The sequence below is a fragment of the Nannobrachium achirus genome (genome assembly GCF_963921795.1).
Source record: "Nannobrachium achirus genome assembly, chromosome: 23".
Lineage (NCBI taxonomy): Eukaryota > Metazoa > Chordata > Actinopteri > Myctophiformes > Myctophidae > Nannobrachium > Nannobrachium achirus.
Genome location: NC_137830.1, coordinates 52,656,569 through 52,673,422, shown reverse-complemented (window position 1 = coordinate 52,673,422; position 16,854 = coordinate 52,656,569). Strand labels below are relative to the sequence as shown.

At 42.9% G+C, this 16,854-nt stretch overlaps 1 protein-coding gene across 1 annotated transcript in view; it reads left to right on the top strand.

Moving 5' to 3' along the window:
- The first annotated feature begins 627 nt into the window (after nt 1–627).
- LOC308309112 (serine dehydratase-like) overlaps nt 628–16,854 on the top strand; it is a 20,510-nt gene continuing 4,283 nt past the window's right edge. Inside the window, exons 1-7 of the mRNA XM_080754585.1 lie at nt 628–701; nt 5,437–5,595; nt 7,367–7,403; nt 11,574–11,713; nt 12,221–12,309; nt 15,155–15,388; nt 16,591–16,721. Coding sequence (XP_080610711.1) covers nt 5,449–5,595; nt 7,367–7,403; nt 11,574–11,713; nt 12,221–12,309; nt 15,155–15,388; nt 16,591–16,721 — 778 coding nt within the window. The 5' untranslated portion in view covers nt 628–701; nt 5,437–5,448. The remainder of the gene's footprint in view (nt 702–5,436; nt 5,596–7,366; nt 7,404–11,573; nt 11,714–12,220; nt 12,310–15,154; nt 15,389–16,590; nt 16,722–16,854) is intronic.

Sequence of the window (16,854 nt, the reverse complement as noted above, 5' to 3'; positions counted from 1 at the left end):
TTCTCACTATAGATACTTTCTTACTCTTATCCAAGAAATGATGTCTCCTACTTGAGTCATTATTATTATTTGAACTTGAGTTGAGACAGTTTTTGGCTACTCTAGTCTAGTCCAGTGTGGTCCAAAATAATCATATTTTAACTGGGGACCCCCAGACCCCCTATACCCTGACAAGAGTTGAGGCATTACATTTTGTATAACACGGTTCTATTGTGAAAACAGCAAATCTATATGCATGTCACATGTGAGCATGTAGACCTGCTATTTTGACAATTTCTGCCTCTAATATTTGACTGTTTGAACAATGTTTAATTTGCCTATTAGAGGTATTAAAAAATCCTTAAAGTGTCACTTTAGAAAGGGGCAGATAGCCAGATACCCTCCATAGCCTACACACTTAAACTTAATGTTGGTTAAATTGTTTACCGTTAAGAGAGAAAATAATGTTGCCCACATTACCTTTAAGTTAATCATGTGGGGACCCGACCCACAGGTTGAGAACCACTGCTCTAGTCTACCCCTGGTTAAAAGTTACCTCCCCCTCACAACCAACCTAGCCAATCACAATGCTCCTGTCCCCCCGGGATATGGGGTCTAGTCTGCTTAGTAGTAGATTTGTGTTATGAATTCATGATCATTACTCAGACCACATGAGCAACAACATATAGAGCTTCATCTACGCTGTCAGTAGTCTATGTAATGTAAGTCTGCTTTAATATCATTTTAGACAACGTGACATAACTTACTGTAGATTAGATTAGTGCATGACATGATGATCCATCCAAGTCTATGACCAACAGAGAAGTGCACTGTACGTTGGTACATATTAATAACGTACCCACTAAGCACGCCGTCTAAAAGTGGTCTAATAGTGGTATAGATTTGAAAGTTTTTTAGTTGTCTAAACTTAGACTAGACGACTAATAGACGTCTAATAGTCATCTAAATATAGACCGTCTATATTTAGATGACTATTAGAAGTCTATTAGTCGTCTAGTCTAAGTTTAGACAACTAAAAAACTTTCAAATCTATACCACTATTAGACCACTTTTAGACGGCGTGCTTAGTGGGTAACATTAATGACCAGGGTACCAGCACTGCAGACAGTGTGCATTCTTCATATATTCTATACAATATTTCATGTACATCAATACAGATTCAAGTAGGCTACACACACACACAAACATATTCACTTTTCACCCCTTCAAATATGATGCCGTGTAATGTATGGTCGGCGTCCCGTTTGTGAATGAACCTTTCATATTTTAAAAGATGCATAATTATCAGTCCTCACGAGGGTATTATTTAGGTGAGCTGGGAGGGAATCCGTCAAAAAACATCAACTTTGGGCACTTGGTGACAAGTTTTTGATTTTTGGTATGGTGTTAGGTATGGTTATAAGGTTTTCAAAAACCATCGCAAACAAATTGGGCTCGCCCCCTAGTGGTCTGTTTGCGATGAATCAAATATTCGATACATCAGTATATGGTTGAAACCCCAAATAATTGATAAAAGAGATTTTTCAATGGATTATGTTACTATTGGGTATGATAAACAACATACTAAAAAATCTGGAAAAAATAACTACCGGAAAGGCACCATTTTCAAGATGGCGTCCACGATGGCTGCCGGGAGCTGAAAATGCATATAAACTGGGTTTTAATGTGTAAAAATTCATAATAAATCTGCACTTGGTGAAAAGTTTTTGATTTTTGGTATGGTGTTGGGTATGGGTATACGGTTTTCAAAAACCATCGCAAACAAGTTGGTCTCGCCGCCTAGTGGTCTGTTTGCAATGAATACAATAGTAGATCTGTCAGTATATGGTTGAAACCCAAAATAATTGATAAAAGAGATTTTTCAATGGATTCTGTTACTAGTGGGTATGATAAACAACATACTAAACGTTTAGGAAAAAATAACTACCGGAAAGCCATCATTTTCAAGATGGCGTCCACGATGGCTGCCGGGAGCAAAAAATGCCTATTTAATGTGTAAAAATTCATATAAAATATGCACTTGGTATCTAGCTTTTACATTTTGACATGGTGTTAGGTATGGGTATAAGGTTTTCAAAAGCTATCGCAAACAAGTTGGGCTCGCCCCCTAGTGGTCTACAATATACTGACCTATCTAATATTTGATTCATTGCAAACAGACCACTAGGAGGCGAGCCCAACTTGTTTGCGATGGTTTTTGAAAACCGTATACCCATACCTAACACCATGCCAAAATTCAAAAACTCTTCATCAAGTGCATATTTTATATGAATTTGTACACGTTAAATAGGCATTTTTAGCTCCCGGCAGCCATCGTGGACGCCATCTTGAAAATGATGGCTTTCCGGTAGTTATTTTTTCCTACATTTTTAGTATGTTGTTTATCATACCCAATAGTAACAGAATCCATTGAAACATCTCTTTTATCAATTATTTGGGGTTTCAACCATATACTGACAGATCTACTATTGTATTCATTGCAAACAGACCACTAGGGGGCGAGCCCAACTTGTTTGCGATGGTTTTTGAAAACCTTATACCCATACCCAACACCATACCAAAAATCTAAAACTCTTCACCAAGTGCAGATTTATTATGAATTTCTACACATTAAAACCCAGTTTATAGGCATTTTCAGCTCCCGGCAGCCATCGTGGACACCATCTTGAAAATGGTGCCTTTCCGGTAGATATTTTTTCCTGAATTTTTAGTATGTTGTTTATCATACCCAATAGTAACAGAATCCATTGAAAAATCTCTTTCATCAATTATTTGGGGTTTGAACCATATACTGATGTATCGAATATTTGATTCATTGCAAACAGACCACTAGGGGGCGAGCCCAATTTGTTTGCGATGGTTTTTGAAAACCTTATACCCATACCTAACACCATACCAAAAATCAAAAACTTGTCACCAAGTGCCCAATATTTACGAATTCCTTCCCAGCTTCTCTGCTTTAGCGTTTGAAAACCATAAACACCAGACATCTGTTAGTGTATTTATTATTGCGATGTCCACCCACCAGGTGGCAGTGTAGCACAGGTTAGAAATGCAAGAAGACCACATGTGACATTCTTTTAAAATGTTATAAACAAATACACGTGTTGTACCTGTTAAATATGTTTGAATGGTATTTCACAAGACCTTTCCAATTAGGTAATTGCCATGTGGTAAAACAGCTTGACATGGAATATGTACTGCTAAAAAAAACTGTCTATACAGTATTGTGATAGCAATGTATTATTGAGCGTTGTTCAATAACAAGGTCTGTCTCTCCAGCTCTTCAGTAAAAAGGAAATACATTTTCAGCTCATTTTCATACCAATTAATTTATTTCTAGAGATGGAGAGGATATGATGAATGGGTTCTCCTCCTGACTGGCTGAGATTGACAACCCACCAAGTATTTTCTGTTTAGCTGGACGGTCTGGACAAATACAATCTGTATTTCCCACCCAACACCCATATAGTTAAAGAGGTGGTGCCATAGTTTTGTACTTTTTTTTGTACGTTTTTTCTGTGTCTATGAAGTTAACATTATTCTAATAGACAAGGTGGGGTTATAAGTGTGCAGGTTTGTCTTCCCCGTGCATTTGTGTTTACTTCCTGAAAGCCTCTTAGGTTTCTCTCTGCACATAGTGTGAGCTGCAGTGATGTCAGAGCATTTAAAGGGTTTCTCTCTGCAGTGATGTCAGAGCATTTAAAGGGTTTCTCTCTGCAGTGATGTCAGGGCATTTAAAGGGTTTCTCTCTGCAGTGATGTCAGGGCATTTAAAGGGTTTCTCTCTGCAGTGATGTCAGAGCATTTAAAGGGTTTCTCTCTGCAGTGATGTCAGAGCATTTAAAGGGTTTCTCTCTGCAGTGACGTCAGAGCATTTAAAGGGTTTCTCTCTGCACACAGTGATGTCAGAGCATTTAAAGGGTTTCTCTCTGCAGTGATGTCAGAGCATTTAAAGGGTTTCTCTCTGCAGTGATGTCAGGGCATTTAAAGGGTTTCTCTCTGCAGTGATGTCAGATCATTTAAAGGGTTTCTCTCTGCAGTGATGTCAGATCATTTAAAGGGTTTCTCTCTGCACACAGTGATGTCAGAGCATTTAAAGGGGTTCTCTCTGCAGTGATGTCAGAGCATTTAAAGGGTTTCTCTCTGCAGTGATGTCAGGGCATTTAAAGGGTTTCTCTCTGCAGTGATGTCAGATCATTTAAAGGGTTTCTCTCTGCACACAGTGATGTCAGAGCATTTAAAGGGTTTCTCTCTGCAGTGATGTCAGAGCATTTAAAGGGTTTCTCTCTGCAGTGATGTCAGAGCATTTAAAGGGTTTCTCTCTGCACACAGTGATGTCAGAGCATTTAAAGGGTTTCTCTCTGCAGTGATGTCAGATCATTTAAAGGGTTTCTCTCTGCACACAGTGATGTCAGAGCATTTAAAGGGTTTCTCTCTGCAGTGATGTCAGAGCATTTAAAGGGTTTCTCTCTGCAGTGATGTCAGGGCATTTAAAGGGTTTCTCTCTGCAGTGATGTCAGAGCATTTAAAGGGTTTCTCTCTGCAGTGATGTCAGAGCATTTAAAGGGTTTCTCTCTGCAGTGATGTCAGGGCATTTAAAGGGTTTCTCTCTGCAGTGATGTCAGAGCATTTAAAGGGTTTCTCTCTGCAGTGATGTCAGAGCATTTAAAGGGTTTCTCTCTGCAGTGATGTCAGAGCATTTAAAGGGCCTACACCATGCTTTTAAAACTATATTTTTTGTATAAATATATGCTCAAAATTGAGTCTTAGACAGGTTTTAACCCTCAACAAACACTCTGACCATTCCTTTGTTTGTTCTAGCTCTACTATAATGAGGCTCTCCAGCTGCAATACCAAAAACGGCCTCTGTTTGCTCAGTGGCGCATCTAGTGGGGTTTTTCCAAAGAAAAAAAAAAATTTTTGAGAAATTTTTTTTTTTGAAAAAAAATAAAATATATATATATTTATTTTTTTATTTTTTTTTAAACAGAAACGTGTGTGACGTCACACGCGTCAATTCTCAGAACAGCACTGTTCTGAGAGCTTCTCATCTCTGTCTTCCCAAAACCAGAGAAAGACACACTTGTCAGAAATAGGACTTTGTGAGGATAGAAGGTGCCAGTGGGACACCAAAAAAAGGTTTTAAAATAGAAAAAGTGAAAATTCATGGTGTAGGTCCTTTAAAGGGTTTCTCTCTGCAGTGATGTCAGGGCATTTAAAGGGGTTCTCTCTGCACACAGTGAGCTGCAGTGATGTCAGAGCATTTAAAGGGTTTCTCTCTGCACACAGTGAGCTGCAGTGATGTCAGAGCATTTAAAGGGTTTCTCTCTGAACACAGTGAGCTGCAGTGATGTCAGAGCATTTAAAGGGTTTCTCTCTGCACAGTGAGCTGCAGTGATGTCAGAGCATTTAAAGGGTTTCTCTCTGCACACAGTGAGCTGCAGTGATGTCAGAGCATTTCCACATCAACACCCCCCTGCTAGAGAGCGTCTCCATGTCCAAGCGGTTGGGAACCCCCGTCTACCTGAAGATGGAGAGCTGCCAGCCCTCTGGATCCTTCAAGATACGAGGGATAGGACACCTCTGCCAACAGGTAGCCTCCAGTGCAGGGCTTTTCAAAGTGGGTGACGGGGCACCCTGGGGTGACGGGGCACCCTGGGGTGCCGTGACGGCAGTCCAGGGGTGCCGCGAGATCATTTGATAATATTTGGAATTTATTTGGCCACTTGACACACAAATATTTAGTATCATTTTAAACTTGAAGTACAAAGTTATTTCCTGTCAGTTCTAACCAAAATGGCTATTATCTCAACGTATCTCCAATACGTTTCAAATAAGTTTCAAATGTGTACGTCTTTTGGTAAAGCAAAGCCCTGCTTCATCATACAAGACTGTCGCACAAAACTAGTGAAAACAGCCGATATACAAGCACACAACGCCTCGCGATGCGAGGCATTGTGTGCTTGTAGATCTGCTGTTTTCACATTTTATAGATGATAAATACAAAACAAACGGTTTTGGACATACAAGGTTTCCACCCGACAACGACGATATGCTATAAATATAAGGTGCTGGGAGTGAAAATTATAATGTAGGGGTGCCTCGGATTAAAAAAATATTTATGGGGTGACCTGAGACAAAACAGTTTGGGAACCCTGCTCCAGTGTACAGTAACAGTGGTGGAAAAAAGTATTCAATTATGTATTTGCTCGAGTAAAAGTATCAATACTGCAGTGTAGAAATACTCTGTTAGAAGTAAAAGTCCAGAATTAATAATTGACTTGAGTAAAAGTAGCCTACAAAGGTTTTGGTATAAATACCAAACGTAGAAAGAAAGTACTCATTATGTGGAATGTCTTGTTTCACAAGTTTTCAAATGTATAAATTGTAGACAAGTCTTTTGAAATGAGCAGATCTACAAGCTGACACTGCGTCACTCACGATAGCAGATCTACAAGCTCACAATGTGTCGCGATGCAACGCAGTGTGAGCTTGTACAGATCGCTTGTAGATCGTCTATTTTCAAATGGCTTAATGTATGTTTAATAAAGATCTAAATATAGAAAGTGACCAGTAACTAAAGTTTTCAAATAATTGTAGTGGAGTTACTGTACAGTACTAAAGCAAACATACCTCAAAGTTCAGGTCGAACTCTGTCTTACATAAAGTGTGATGCATCATCATAGAACAGGGGTCTTCATCGTTTTCAGGCCAAGGACCCCTTAGTTGAGAGAGAGATGAAGCAGGGACCCCTTAGCTGAGAGAGAGATGAAGCAGGGACCCCTTAGCTGAGAGAGAGATGAAGCAGGGACCCCTTAGCTGAGAGAGAGATGAAGCAGGGACCCCTTAGCTGAGAGAGAGATGAAGCAGGGACCCTCACAACCTTTTCATAGATTCCATATAGTTTAATCGTTTGACAGCACAATCATCAGTGTATTTTGGATTCATGTCAATGTGTGTTTTCAGATATTTAACCACTTGAACCGTCAATACTTAATAAACTTGACCTTTCACTCTGTACTTAGTCTGCTCTTTTCCCCCTCTACACCAAACCTCTTTGCCGAAAATAGCCGATCTACAAGCTCACAACGCCTCGCAGCGTGAGGCGTTGTGAGCTTGCAGATCTGCTATTCTTGGCTAAAGTTCCCAGAATATGGACGCTAGGGTTGAAGTGGTTAATATAAAAAAGGAGAAAAAAAGGTTTCTATCACACAAAGATTTGGAGGACCCCCTGTAGTAACTCTGAGGACCCCCTAGGGGTCCCGGAGCCCCTGTTGAAGACCCCTGTCATAGAACATATGAACACACTCATTCCTTTCCTCTCTTTTTTCTCCTCCTCTGTTTTTGTCTCCTTTTCTCTGCAGCTGGCCAGGCAGTCTAAAGGAGTGGTCTGCTCTTCAGGTGAGAGGATGAGGCCGGATTTACACTGCAGTCAAATCCAGCCCAAATCCCATTTGGTTCCCAAATCTGATCTTTTGGCCCGACTTTTCACACTGCATTTGCAAGTGACACAGATCTGATCTGTGCGTTCTGACTGATTTTAACAGTGTCAGCCCAAAGCTTGCCCTGCGGCAACATATCTGTTTTGGTTACCGTGGTAACGACGTAGGCGTCATGCCGTTACGTCACAACGTTGACGCTAGTTGATTACGTTCAGGAAATGCGACATAATAGTATGTAATGACGTCATTACAGTGGAGCTCCACACGCTCGGGTCGCGCAGCAAGTGACGTTTGGACAGTTTGATGTGACTTGCATGTGACCTGCATATAACTCTATGGGGTGGATGTGGTTGCTGCTTTCAGACTGACACAGATGTCCTCAGATCCGATATGGATTGGATTTGAAACCACCTCTGGATGTGGTTTTTCAAAATCGGATTTCATGTGACCTGCATGTGACATGTTTGGATTTAGACTATTTAAAAAAAATCGGATTCCACTTTTGATGAGACTCAGATACGATTCAGGCAGGATTTACGTGGCCGGCCTTAGAGCTCTCAGTGTGACTGGTTTGGGTCATGTGGATTCCATGGAGCAGGATTTCACCAACATTTAACTAGAAGTGCACTCTGTCCTGTCGAGGTGCCAACTTGTGACTTGTGCACTGGTGGCCACGTATGGCCCATGCCAGGGGTCTTCAACGTGTTCAGGCCAAGGACCCCTCTGTTGAGAGACAGATGAAGCAGGGACCCCTCTGTTGAGAGAGAGATGAAGCAGGGACCCCTCTGTTGAGAGAGAGAGATGAAGCAGGGACCCCTCTGTTGAGAGAGAGATGAAGCAGGGACCCCTCTGTTGAGAGAGAGATGAAGCAGGGACCCCTCTGTTGAGAGAGAGATGAAGCAGGGACCCCTCTGTTGAGAGAGAGATGAAGCAGGGACCCCTCTGTTGAGAGAGAGATGAAGCAGGGACCCCTTAGTTGAGAGAGAGATGAAGCAGGGACCCCTCTGTTGAGAGAGAGATGAAACAGGGACCCCTCTGTTGAGAGAGAGATGAAGCAGGGACCACCACAAGGCCACAACCTGTTCATAGATTCCATATTGTTTCATCGTTTGAGAGCACAATCATGTATTGTGTATTTTGGATTCATGTCAATTTATATTTAAACACTTGAACCGTCAATACTTAATAAACCTGACTTTTCACTCTGTATTTAGCCTTCTCTTTTTCCCCTCTACACCAAAAGCTCTTTGCAAATAGCAATCTTCAAGCAAATAGCAGATCTACAAGCAGATCAAATAGCAGATCGGTTAACTCATGTCAGATCGGTTCTCTGAATAAGAACACTAGGGTTCAAGTGGTTAATATAAAAAAGGAGAAAAAAGGTTTCTATCATTGGAGGACCCCCTGTAGTAGCTCTGAGGACCCCCTAGGGGTCCCAGACACCCTGTTGAAGACCTCTGCCCTATACTTTTTGTTTTCTCACTCAACAGTAAACAGACCAACATACAGTATACATGTGTACAGCCAGGGTATCATTCTGCACATTTCTAAAGTGACAATTTAAGGACTTTAAAGACCTTTTTAGTACCTCTGGTCAAATTGTCAAATATTAGAGGCAGAAATTGTGAAAATAGCAGATCTACAAGCTCACAATGCCTCGCAACGCGAGGCCTTGTGAGCTTGTAGATCAGCTATTTTCACAATGGAACAGATCAAGTCAAACTCAGACATGCAAACAGCCCCAAGGTGAAAAAGGTGCCAACTTTTTTGGTGTGAATTTGTTCGCCGCGCATAGCGCGGCGCGACATTTTTGACCTTTTTTGGGTCGGTAGGGTGAATTTGCACGATTCTAACTGGGTAAAACAGTGACTAAAGGCTCTAACAGAGTCCAGGGTGAATAGCTATTCACTTCACCACGGTGTAGTTGTGTAGCTATCACCTAAAAATACATAACAAAGCCTAGGTGATAGCTAGAAAACTACAATGCGGTGAAGTGAATAGCTCTTCACCCTGGACTCTGATAGAGGCTTTACTCATACTCATACTGATCTATCTAGATATAATGAAGAAAATTATAAATATAATATAGCCTACAGATATAGTTATAGGAATAACCTATAATATTTAGGGACTTGTCTTTAATAGACAGGCATAGACAGAGACAATGCATGCTGTGAGCTTGTAGATCAGCTATTTTCTATCTTACTTCTTAAATAGGCCAGTGTTTTCTAAGATCATTTCTTAGATCTTTTATTTTATTTATTCGTGAATTTAGAAGGAAAAAAACATTTCTTTATTTTAAATCATTAAATGTTATTCTTTTTGGGGGAGAATGTTTTTTGAATGTTTTTAAATGATACAAAACTAAATTTAGGAAAACAAACATTAAGGGACCCATAAAAATGTTTTCGCGACCCACAAATGGGTCCCAACCCAGTGCTTGGGAAACAGTGTTGTCAAACCACAGACGATTGTTGTATTCTCCGCTTTGAGAACTGTCTGTGACTGCCTCATTTTTCTCTCACCCTCTCTCTGCACCATCTTAAAATTATGCGAGAAATCTCTGTTCTGTCTAATAAGAGGCAGATGGAACGGCATGATAGCGTTGATTAGCTCGCGTGTGGAGTTCTCCACTAACGCTATGGACCAGAGCTAATTTAGCGTTAGCATGTAGCAAAACTATCGCAACACACCGTTAAGGAAAATCAACAAACGTGGGCTATAATCGATGTCACGTCACCGCATTGATGCAGAATAGCGACCGCATCGCGATATGTGCTCCATTTGAGCTCCGCTCCGCCTGTGACTGACTGTATGCAGACTGGCTGAGCGCTCTGTCCAGCGCTGCCGGCTGCAGGCACTGGACACAGTCAAGCATGGGTGTTGACGTCACAGGCAAGAGAAAGCGAGCGCTTGATTTGTCCAAAAATAAAACGACCATATCCCCCAGCCACCTTCACCACTACTGCACTGACAAACTGGACGGAGCCAAGAGGAGAAAAAAGCGCTCCTCTTCTCACTGCCGCTCAACGCAGCCTAGATGACATGACACCCCCCCACCCCCCCAAATATTTTTACATCGAATCTGAACGAATCACACAAACGATCAATTTGGATTCAAAACGGCGATTTTCGCCGAAAAGCTACAAGTTTGCATGCCTGCAAACTAAATGTAATGCCAACTCCTACAATTGTTTAAGTTTGGGAACCAGTAGTAGTAGAGAGTATAAGAGATGCCCTGCATGCTGTGCTGTCTGTACAGGGGGCAACACGGGCATGTAGTAGTAGAGAGTATAAGAGATGCCCTGCATGCTGTGCTGTCTGTACAGGGGGCAACGCGGGCATGGGAACCAGTAGTAGTAGAGAGTATAAGAGATGCCCTGCATGCTGTGCTGTCTGTACAGGGGGCAACGCGGGCATGGGAACCAGTAGTAGTAGAGAGTATAAGAGATGCCCTGCGTGCCGTGCTGTCTGTACAGGGGGCAACGCGGGCATGTAGTAGTAGAGAGTATAAGAGATGCCCTGCGTGCTGTGCTGTCTGTACAGGGGGCAACGCGGGCATGGGAACCAGTAGTAGTAGAGAGTATAAGAGATGCCCTGCATGCTGTGCTGTCTGTACAGGGGGCAACACGGGCATGGAACCAGTAGTAGTAGAGAGTATAAGAGATGCCCTGCATGCTGTGCTGTCTGTACAGGGGGCAACGCTGGCGTGGGAACCAGTAGTAGTAGAGAGTATAAGAGATGCCCTGCGTGCCGTGCTGTCTGTACAGGGGGCAACGCGGGCATGTAGTAGTAGAGAGTATAAGAGATGCCCTGCGTGCTGTGCTGTCTGTACAGGGGGCAACGCGGGCATGGGAACCAGTAGTAGTAGAGAGTATAAGAGATGCCCTGCATGCCGTGCTGTCTGTACAGGGGGCAACGCGGGCATGTAGTAGTAGAGAGTATAAGAGATGCCCTGCGTGCTGTGCTGTCTGTACAGGGGGCAACGCGGGCATGGGAACCAGTAGTAGTAGAGAGTATAAGAGATGCCCTGCATGCTGTGCTGTCTCTACAGGGGGCAACGCGGGCATGGGAACCAGTAGTAGTAGAGAGTATAAGAGATGCCCTGCGTGCCATGCTGTCTCTACAGGGGGCAACGCGGGCATGGCAGCAGCCTACGTGGCCAGGAAGATGGCACTGCCAGCCACCATCGTGGTGCCCGCCTCAACTCCTCAGCTGGTGGTGGACAGACTGCGGGACCAGGGAGCCACTGTCAACATTGTGGGCAAGGTGGGCATTATATTTAGGCTACTATCACTGTCAACATAGTGGGCAAGGTGGGCATTATATATAGGCTACTATCACTGTCAACATAGTGGGCAAGGTGACATTATATATAGGCTACTATCACTTCAGTATTATCCCATGGGATATCCATAATGTGCATATTACACTATATTGTCACTGTCGGGCAGAAACCTTTGATATATATATTTTGTTGTTGTCGGGTGGAACCCTTGTGTGTCTAAAACTGTTCGTTTTGTATTTATCGTTTTGAAAATAGTGAAAATGGCAGATCTACAAGCACACAACTTGTGTGCTTGTAGATCTGCCATTTTCACTAGTTTTGTGCGACAGTCTTGTATGATGAAGCAGGGCTTAAAAAAACATACAAATGTGAAACTTGGAGATACGACAGTGACAATATATATATATGACGATATATATATATAATATGATGATTTGTGTTTACATTACATTACTATGGTTTTTGGTACATGGTTTGTCCACTACTAGGTTTGGGACGATGCCAACGCGGAAGCTCTCAGATTGACAGAGACCGAGGGTCTCACCTACGTCCCCCCGTTTGACCACCCCCTGCTATGGTACCCACGCACGCACACACACACACAACCACGCACACACGCACGCACGCACACACACAACCACGCACGCACGCACACACATACTTGATTGCAAACGTAGGTCGCAGTTAACTATGAAAACCGTCACATATTGTCTGTCAGCAACGCCCATCAGAGCGCGGGTAACGCCTCAATGTCTATAGCGGAACTATGACATCACATTGTAGTGACATCACATTGTGACATCACATTCCGTCATTGCCCCTTGTATGCCCATATATGGAGATCCCTGATGTCATCAATATTAAGCCCATAGCTTGGAATGCCCATATATGGACATATTGTGTGAGTCTCATGTGGTCTATTTACATAAGACGTCTATGATGTCAGACGTCAGTCATATCCCTATTTGGGGAAATATTTTGTCCACATTTTGACTGGGCACCGCTCCATGGAATCTTCCCTGTGGCGTTTCAGTAGCTGAACCTTTAAGAAACCAACATCATCAGCATTGCACATACATTTTGGTCACAGTGTATGTGGGAGCTAGGGGGTGAATGGAAAATAGGCATCTTTACCCGGGCCAGGTGATCTGAAGTCAACTGATCGGAGACATGTGCGTACTGTAGCTGTCATCGACGTCTAAAAGCAAGGCATACATCTTTGTTTATATTGAACATGAATGGTGAATTTTGCAAAAATAATAATAATACTAATGAATAAGAGAGAGAAATAAGAGAAATACATAACATTCCTTGCTTGTTCTGATGGCACAGTGTGGATTTATTGGCATTCCTGAAGATATTGTCATTTCTAAAGAAATACGGACATAATTTACAAAATAAGGCAATTTAGCACCCTTAAAGTTGTTCCATGTACCTAGCGCATGCCTGGTGTTAAGATAAATAAATAAATAAAATATAATAATAATATAATTTAATAAGTTAGAGTTGGTGCAATAGCCACAGCAACTGTTGAGTATAAAAGGCTCTTGTTGACAAAGGGACAACATACCATTCCTTACTTAAAAGATGTTGTTGTCAAATTACATCATGCCAACATTAACATGCAGCTCCATGCAAAATAGTGACACTGAAGAAGCTACTGTAGCCAATATACAATCGACATTTAAACCAGTTTAACATTTCCATCAGCATAAGGTCTCCTAATCCAACCACCACCTATTGAAACAGACATGAGACACAATAAGAGATACATAATTATATGAAACATATTAGTCTACTAACCATCTTTTCAAACTCCAACACTGCCAAGTAGCTTCCAAAAAGCCTACAATGAGAGAACAAAAACATGAACTATGCTATAACTCAGACAAAGAACATTTACAATACAGTATGTCCACCCTGAGGCAGTAATGGGGAGGGCTTCACATACCATTATTAGGCTGGTTAAATGACTGAACATCCTCAGAGCAGCTTCCTCCAGAGGCTAGAGGGGAACATAACATGAATATTGGATGCTATAACTTTTGAACTCATATCACAAGACTGATATGTTTGCATTTGTATTGACAAAGGAACTAAATGTTTGTATATTAAAGCTCTCATGCAATTAGATTTTGTCAATGCCATTTGAAAACTTTAGTTACTGCTTTGTATATTGATCATTATTACAAAACATACATTAAACAACCCTATATATATTTCAGCAATTTGAAAACAGCAGATCTACAGGCTCACAATGTGTCGCAATGTGTCGCATTGTGATTTTGCAGATCTGCTGTTTTCAAAGGATTAGGATCCCGAAACAGGCTAACAAAATGGCAAGCATTTAATGCTATTATGCCAATAAGGCAAGCTACAAACTCCGGACTAAGTTGCCATGACAATAATTCACAAATATAACATTTAGTCAAACAATGTCAGCCAGGTGATGCTATCTGAACAGCAAAATAAATGATATTCTCCAGAACTTACCAGTTCTTCTCACAACAGAAGGACAAGCCACACTGGTGCTACTGCAACTGTTTGAAATTTGAAAAACTCAAGTCACGTGAGATCTTGTGGGTCTCGCGAGATCTCACAAGAGGGAGGGGAGGGGAGTGGGAGGATCAGGAGGAGGGGGGGCAGTGATCAGCACCACACACATTGAAACAATGTCAATTCAATGTAGGGCATTTCAACATTGAAAAATCACCATTTATACTACATTGATTCAACACATTTTTTTCAATTGTTGAAATGGTATCTGTAATTAAACATTGAATCAACATAGCTTTTTCAACCTCAACCAAAAATAACCAATCTGACCAAAATTCAACATTGAATCAATGTATTTTGCTATCTGGGTACTGTACTGCTACCCAACGGCAGAGCCATGCCAGCGTGGTCACAGAGCTAGCTAAATGGGTTAACGGTTGCTACTGTACTGCTATACCCTTAGGAAGGGCCATGCCAGCGGGGTCACAGAGCTAGCTAAATGGGCTAACGGTTGCTACTGTACTACTATACCCTCCAGGCAGAGCCATGCCAGCGTGGTCACAGAGCTAGCTAAATGGGCTAACGGTTGCTACTGTACTGCTATACCCTCAGGGAGGGCCATGCTAGCGTGGTCACAGAGCTAGCTAAATGGGTTAACGGTTGCTACTGTACTGCTATACCCTCCAGGCAAGGCCATGCTAGCGTGGTCACAGAGCTAGCTAAATGGGTTAACGGTTGCTACTGTACTGCTACCCTCCAGGCAGGGCCATGCCAGCGTGGTCACAGAGCTAGCTAAATGGGTTAACGGTTGCTACTGTACTGCTATACCCGCCAGGAAGGGCCATGCCAGCGTGGTCACAGAGCTAACGGTGGTCACAGAGCTAGCTAAATGGGTTAACGGTTGCTACTGTACTGCTACCCTCCAGGCAGGGCCATGCCAGCGTGGTCACAGAGCTAGAGGCCTCCCTGGGCCCCCACCAGAAGCCTGGGGCCCTGGTGATCTCTGTGGGGGGAGGAGGGCTCCTGTGTGGGGTGGCCCAGGGCCTGAGGGAGGCCGGCTGGCTGGACGTGCCCATCGTTGCCATGGAGACGGTGGGGGCCGACTGTTTCAACGCGGCGGTGAAGGCGGGGAAGGTGGTCACCCTGGATGACATCACCAGGTAACCTCCCACCTTCCAGTGTTGGGAATGTCAAAGTTACATGTAACCAAGTTACATGTAACCAAGTTACAAGATACAAGCAAAGTTATAGTTTTACATTTAGGTTTTGTTAAGATTGACGATAAATGGGGGACTGCCCTTAAAGTGGGCATGACACGGCCAAAACAGCTAATTATGGCTATCAAATTAGCCAATTTTTTTAATGATGTCATGTACCCCCATGTTAAATTACCCAATCAAATTAATTTATTGTAGTTACTGTACTGAAAGTAGTACTTTCTGTACAGTAACTGAATTAAATTAATTTGATTGGGTAATATGACGGGAGGGGGCGGAGTTGAGCGCTGAGTATTATCTAGTGAAACAACCCCAACAGAACTGTGCGAGGAGAAAATGCGACAATTCATAAATCGAATTTTAAAACAAGTTTGATATAATCTGCTATAGAATCCCCCCTAACCGCGTACAGGGTACAAGTCTTCTAACAAAAAGGTGTCAGAGATTAGAACGAGGGATCCTCCGCAGCACAGACCACTTTTTAGTGCTCCAGTGCTTCACCGGAGCTCCGGAGGACTGAAGTCTGTGTCTGTGTGTGTGTGTGCGTGCGTGCGTGCGTGTGTGTGTACACACACACAATAGCTCTTGAAAATAGCCGTGCGGTGCGGCGCTACCAGCTAACAACAACACATCACGTCGTGCGCGGCACCGCACGACGGACGAAGTATACATTCACTAATAACTGATACGGCCCCGCCTCCTTTTCAGACCGTTTGAAGAAAGACCACGTGACCTACTGTATCATAATGTTAAATTTCGTCCGGTGTCGCGCCCCCTTTAAGACTGAAGGTTCATTAGTCTGAAGGTTCATTAGTCTGAAGGTTCATTAGTCTGAAGGTTCATTAGACTGAAGGTTCATTAGTCTGAAGGTTCATTAGTCTGAAGGTTCATTAGTCTGAAGGTTCATTAGTCTGAAGGTTCTGAGTTACTAGGGCCCAAGATGGAGGGAGGGGCCCCAATTATTTTTACTTTAGCTATTGAAAAACAGCAGATATACAAGATATACGAGCTTGTAGATCTGCTATCTTTGAAAAGTCATGAAAATCTATCTCTCTCTCTCTCTCTCGCTCTCTCTCTCTCTCTCTCTCTCTCTCTCTCTCTCTCTCTCTCTCTCTCTCTCTCTCTCTCTCTCTCTCTGTGCACAGTGAGGCCAAGTGTCTCGGAGCGAAGACGGTTTGCACAAAGGCCTTTGAATACAGCCAGTGTGAGGAGCTGACTGTTCTGTCTGAGGTGGTGACTGATCAGGATGCTCTGCTGGCAGTGGAGACATTCCTGGGTGGGTCAACACCCCCCCCCCCCCCCCCCATCTTACATCTGACTAGGTTTGGAAGGGTTACCCTAACCCATAGGAACGTGTGTTTCAGGCACGTGCACACATAGACATCAGAGGGGGGCTTGAGCCCCTGCCC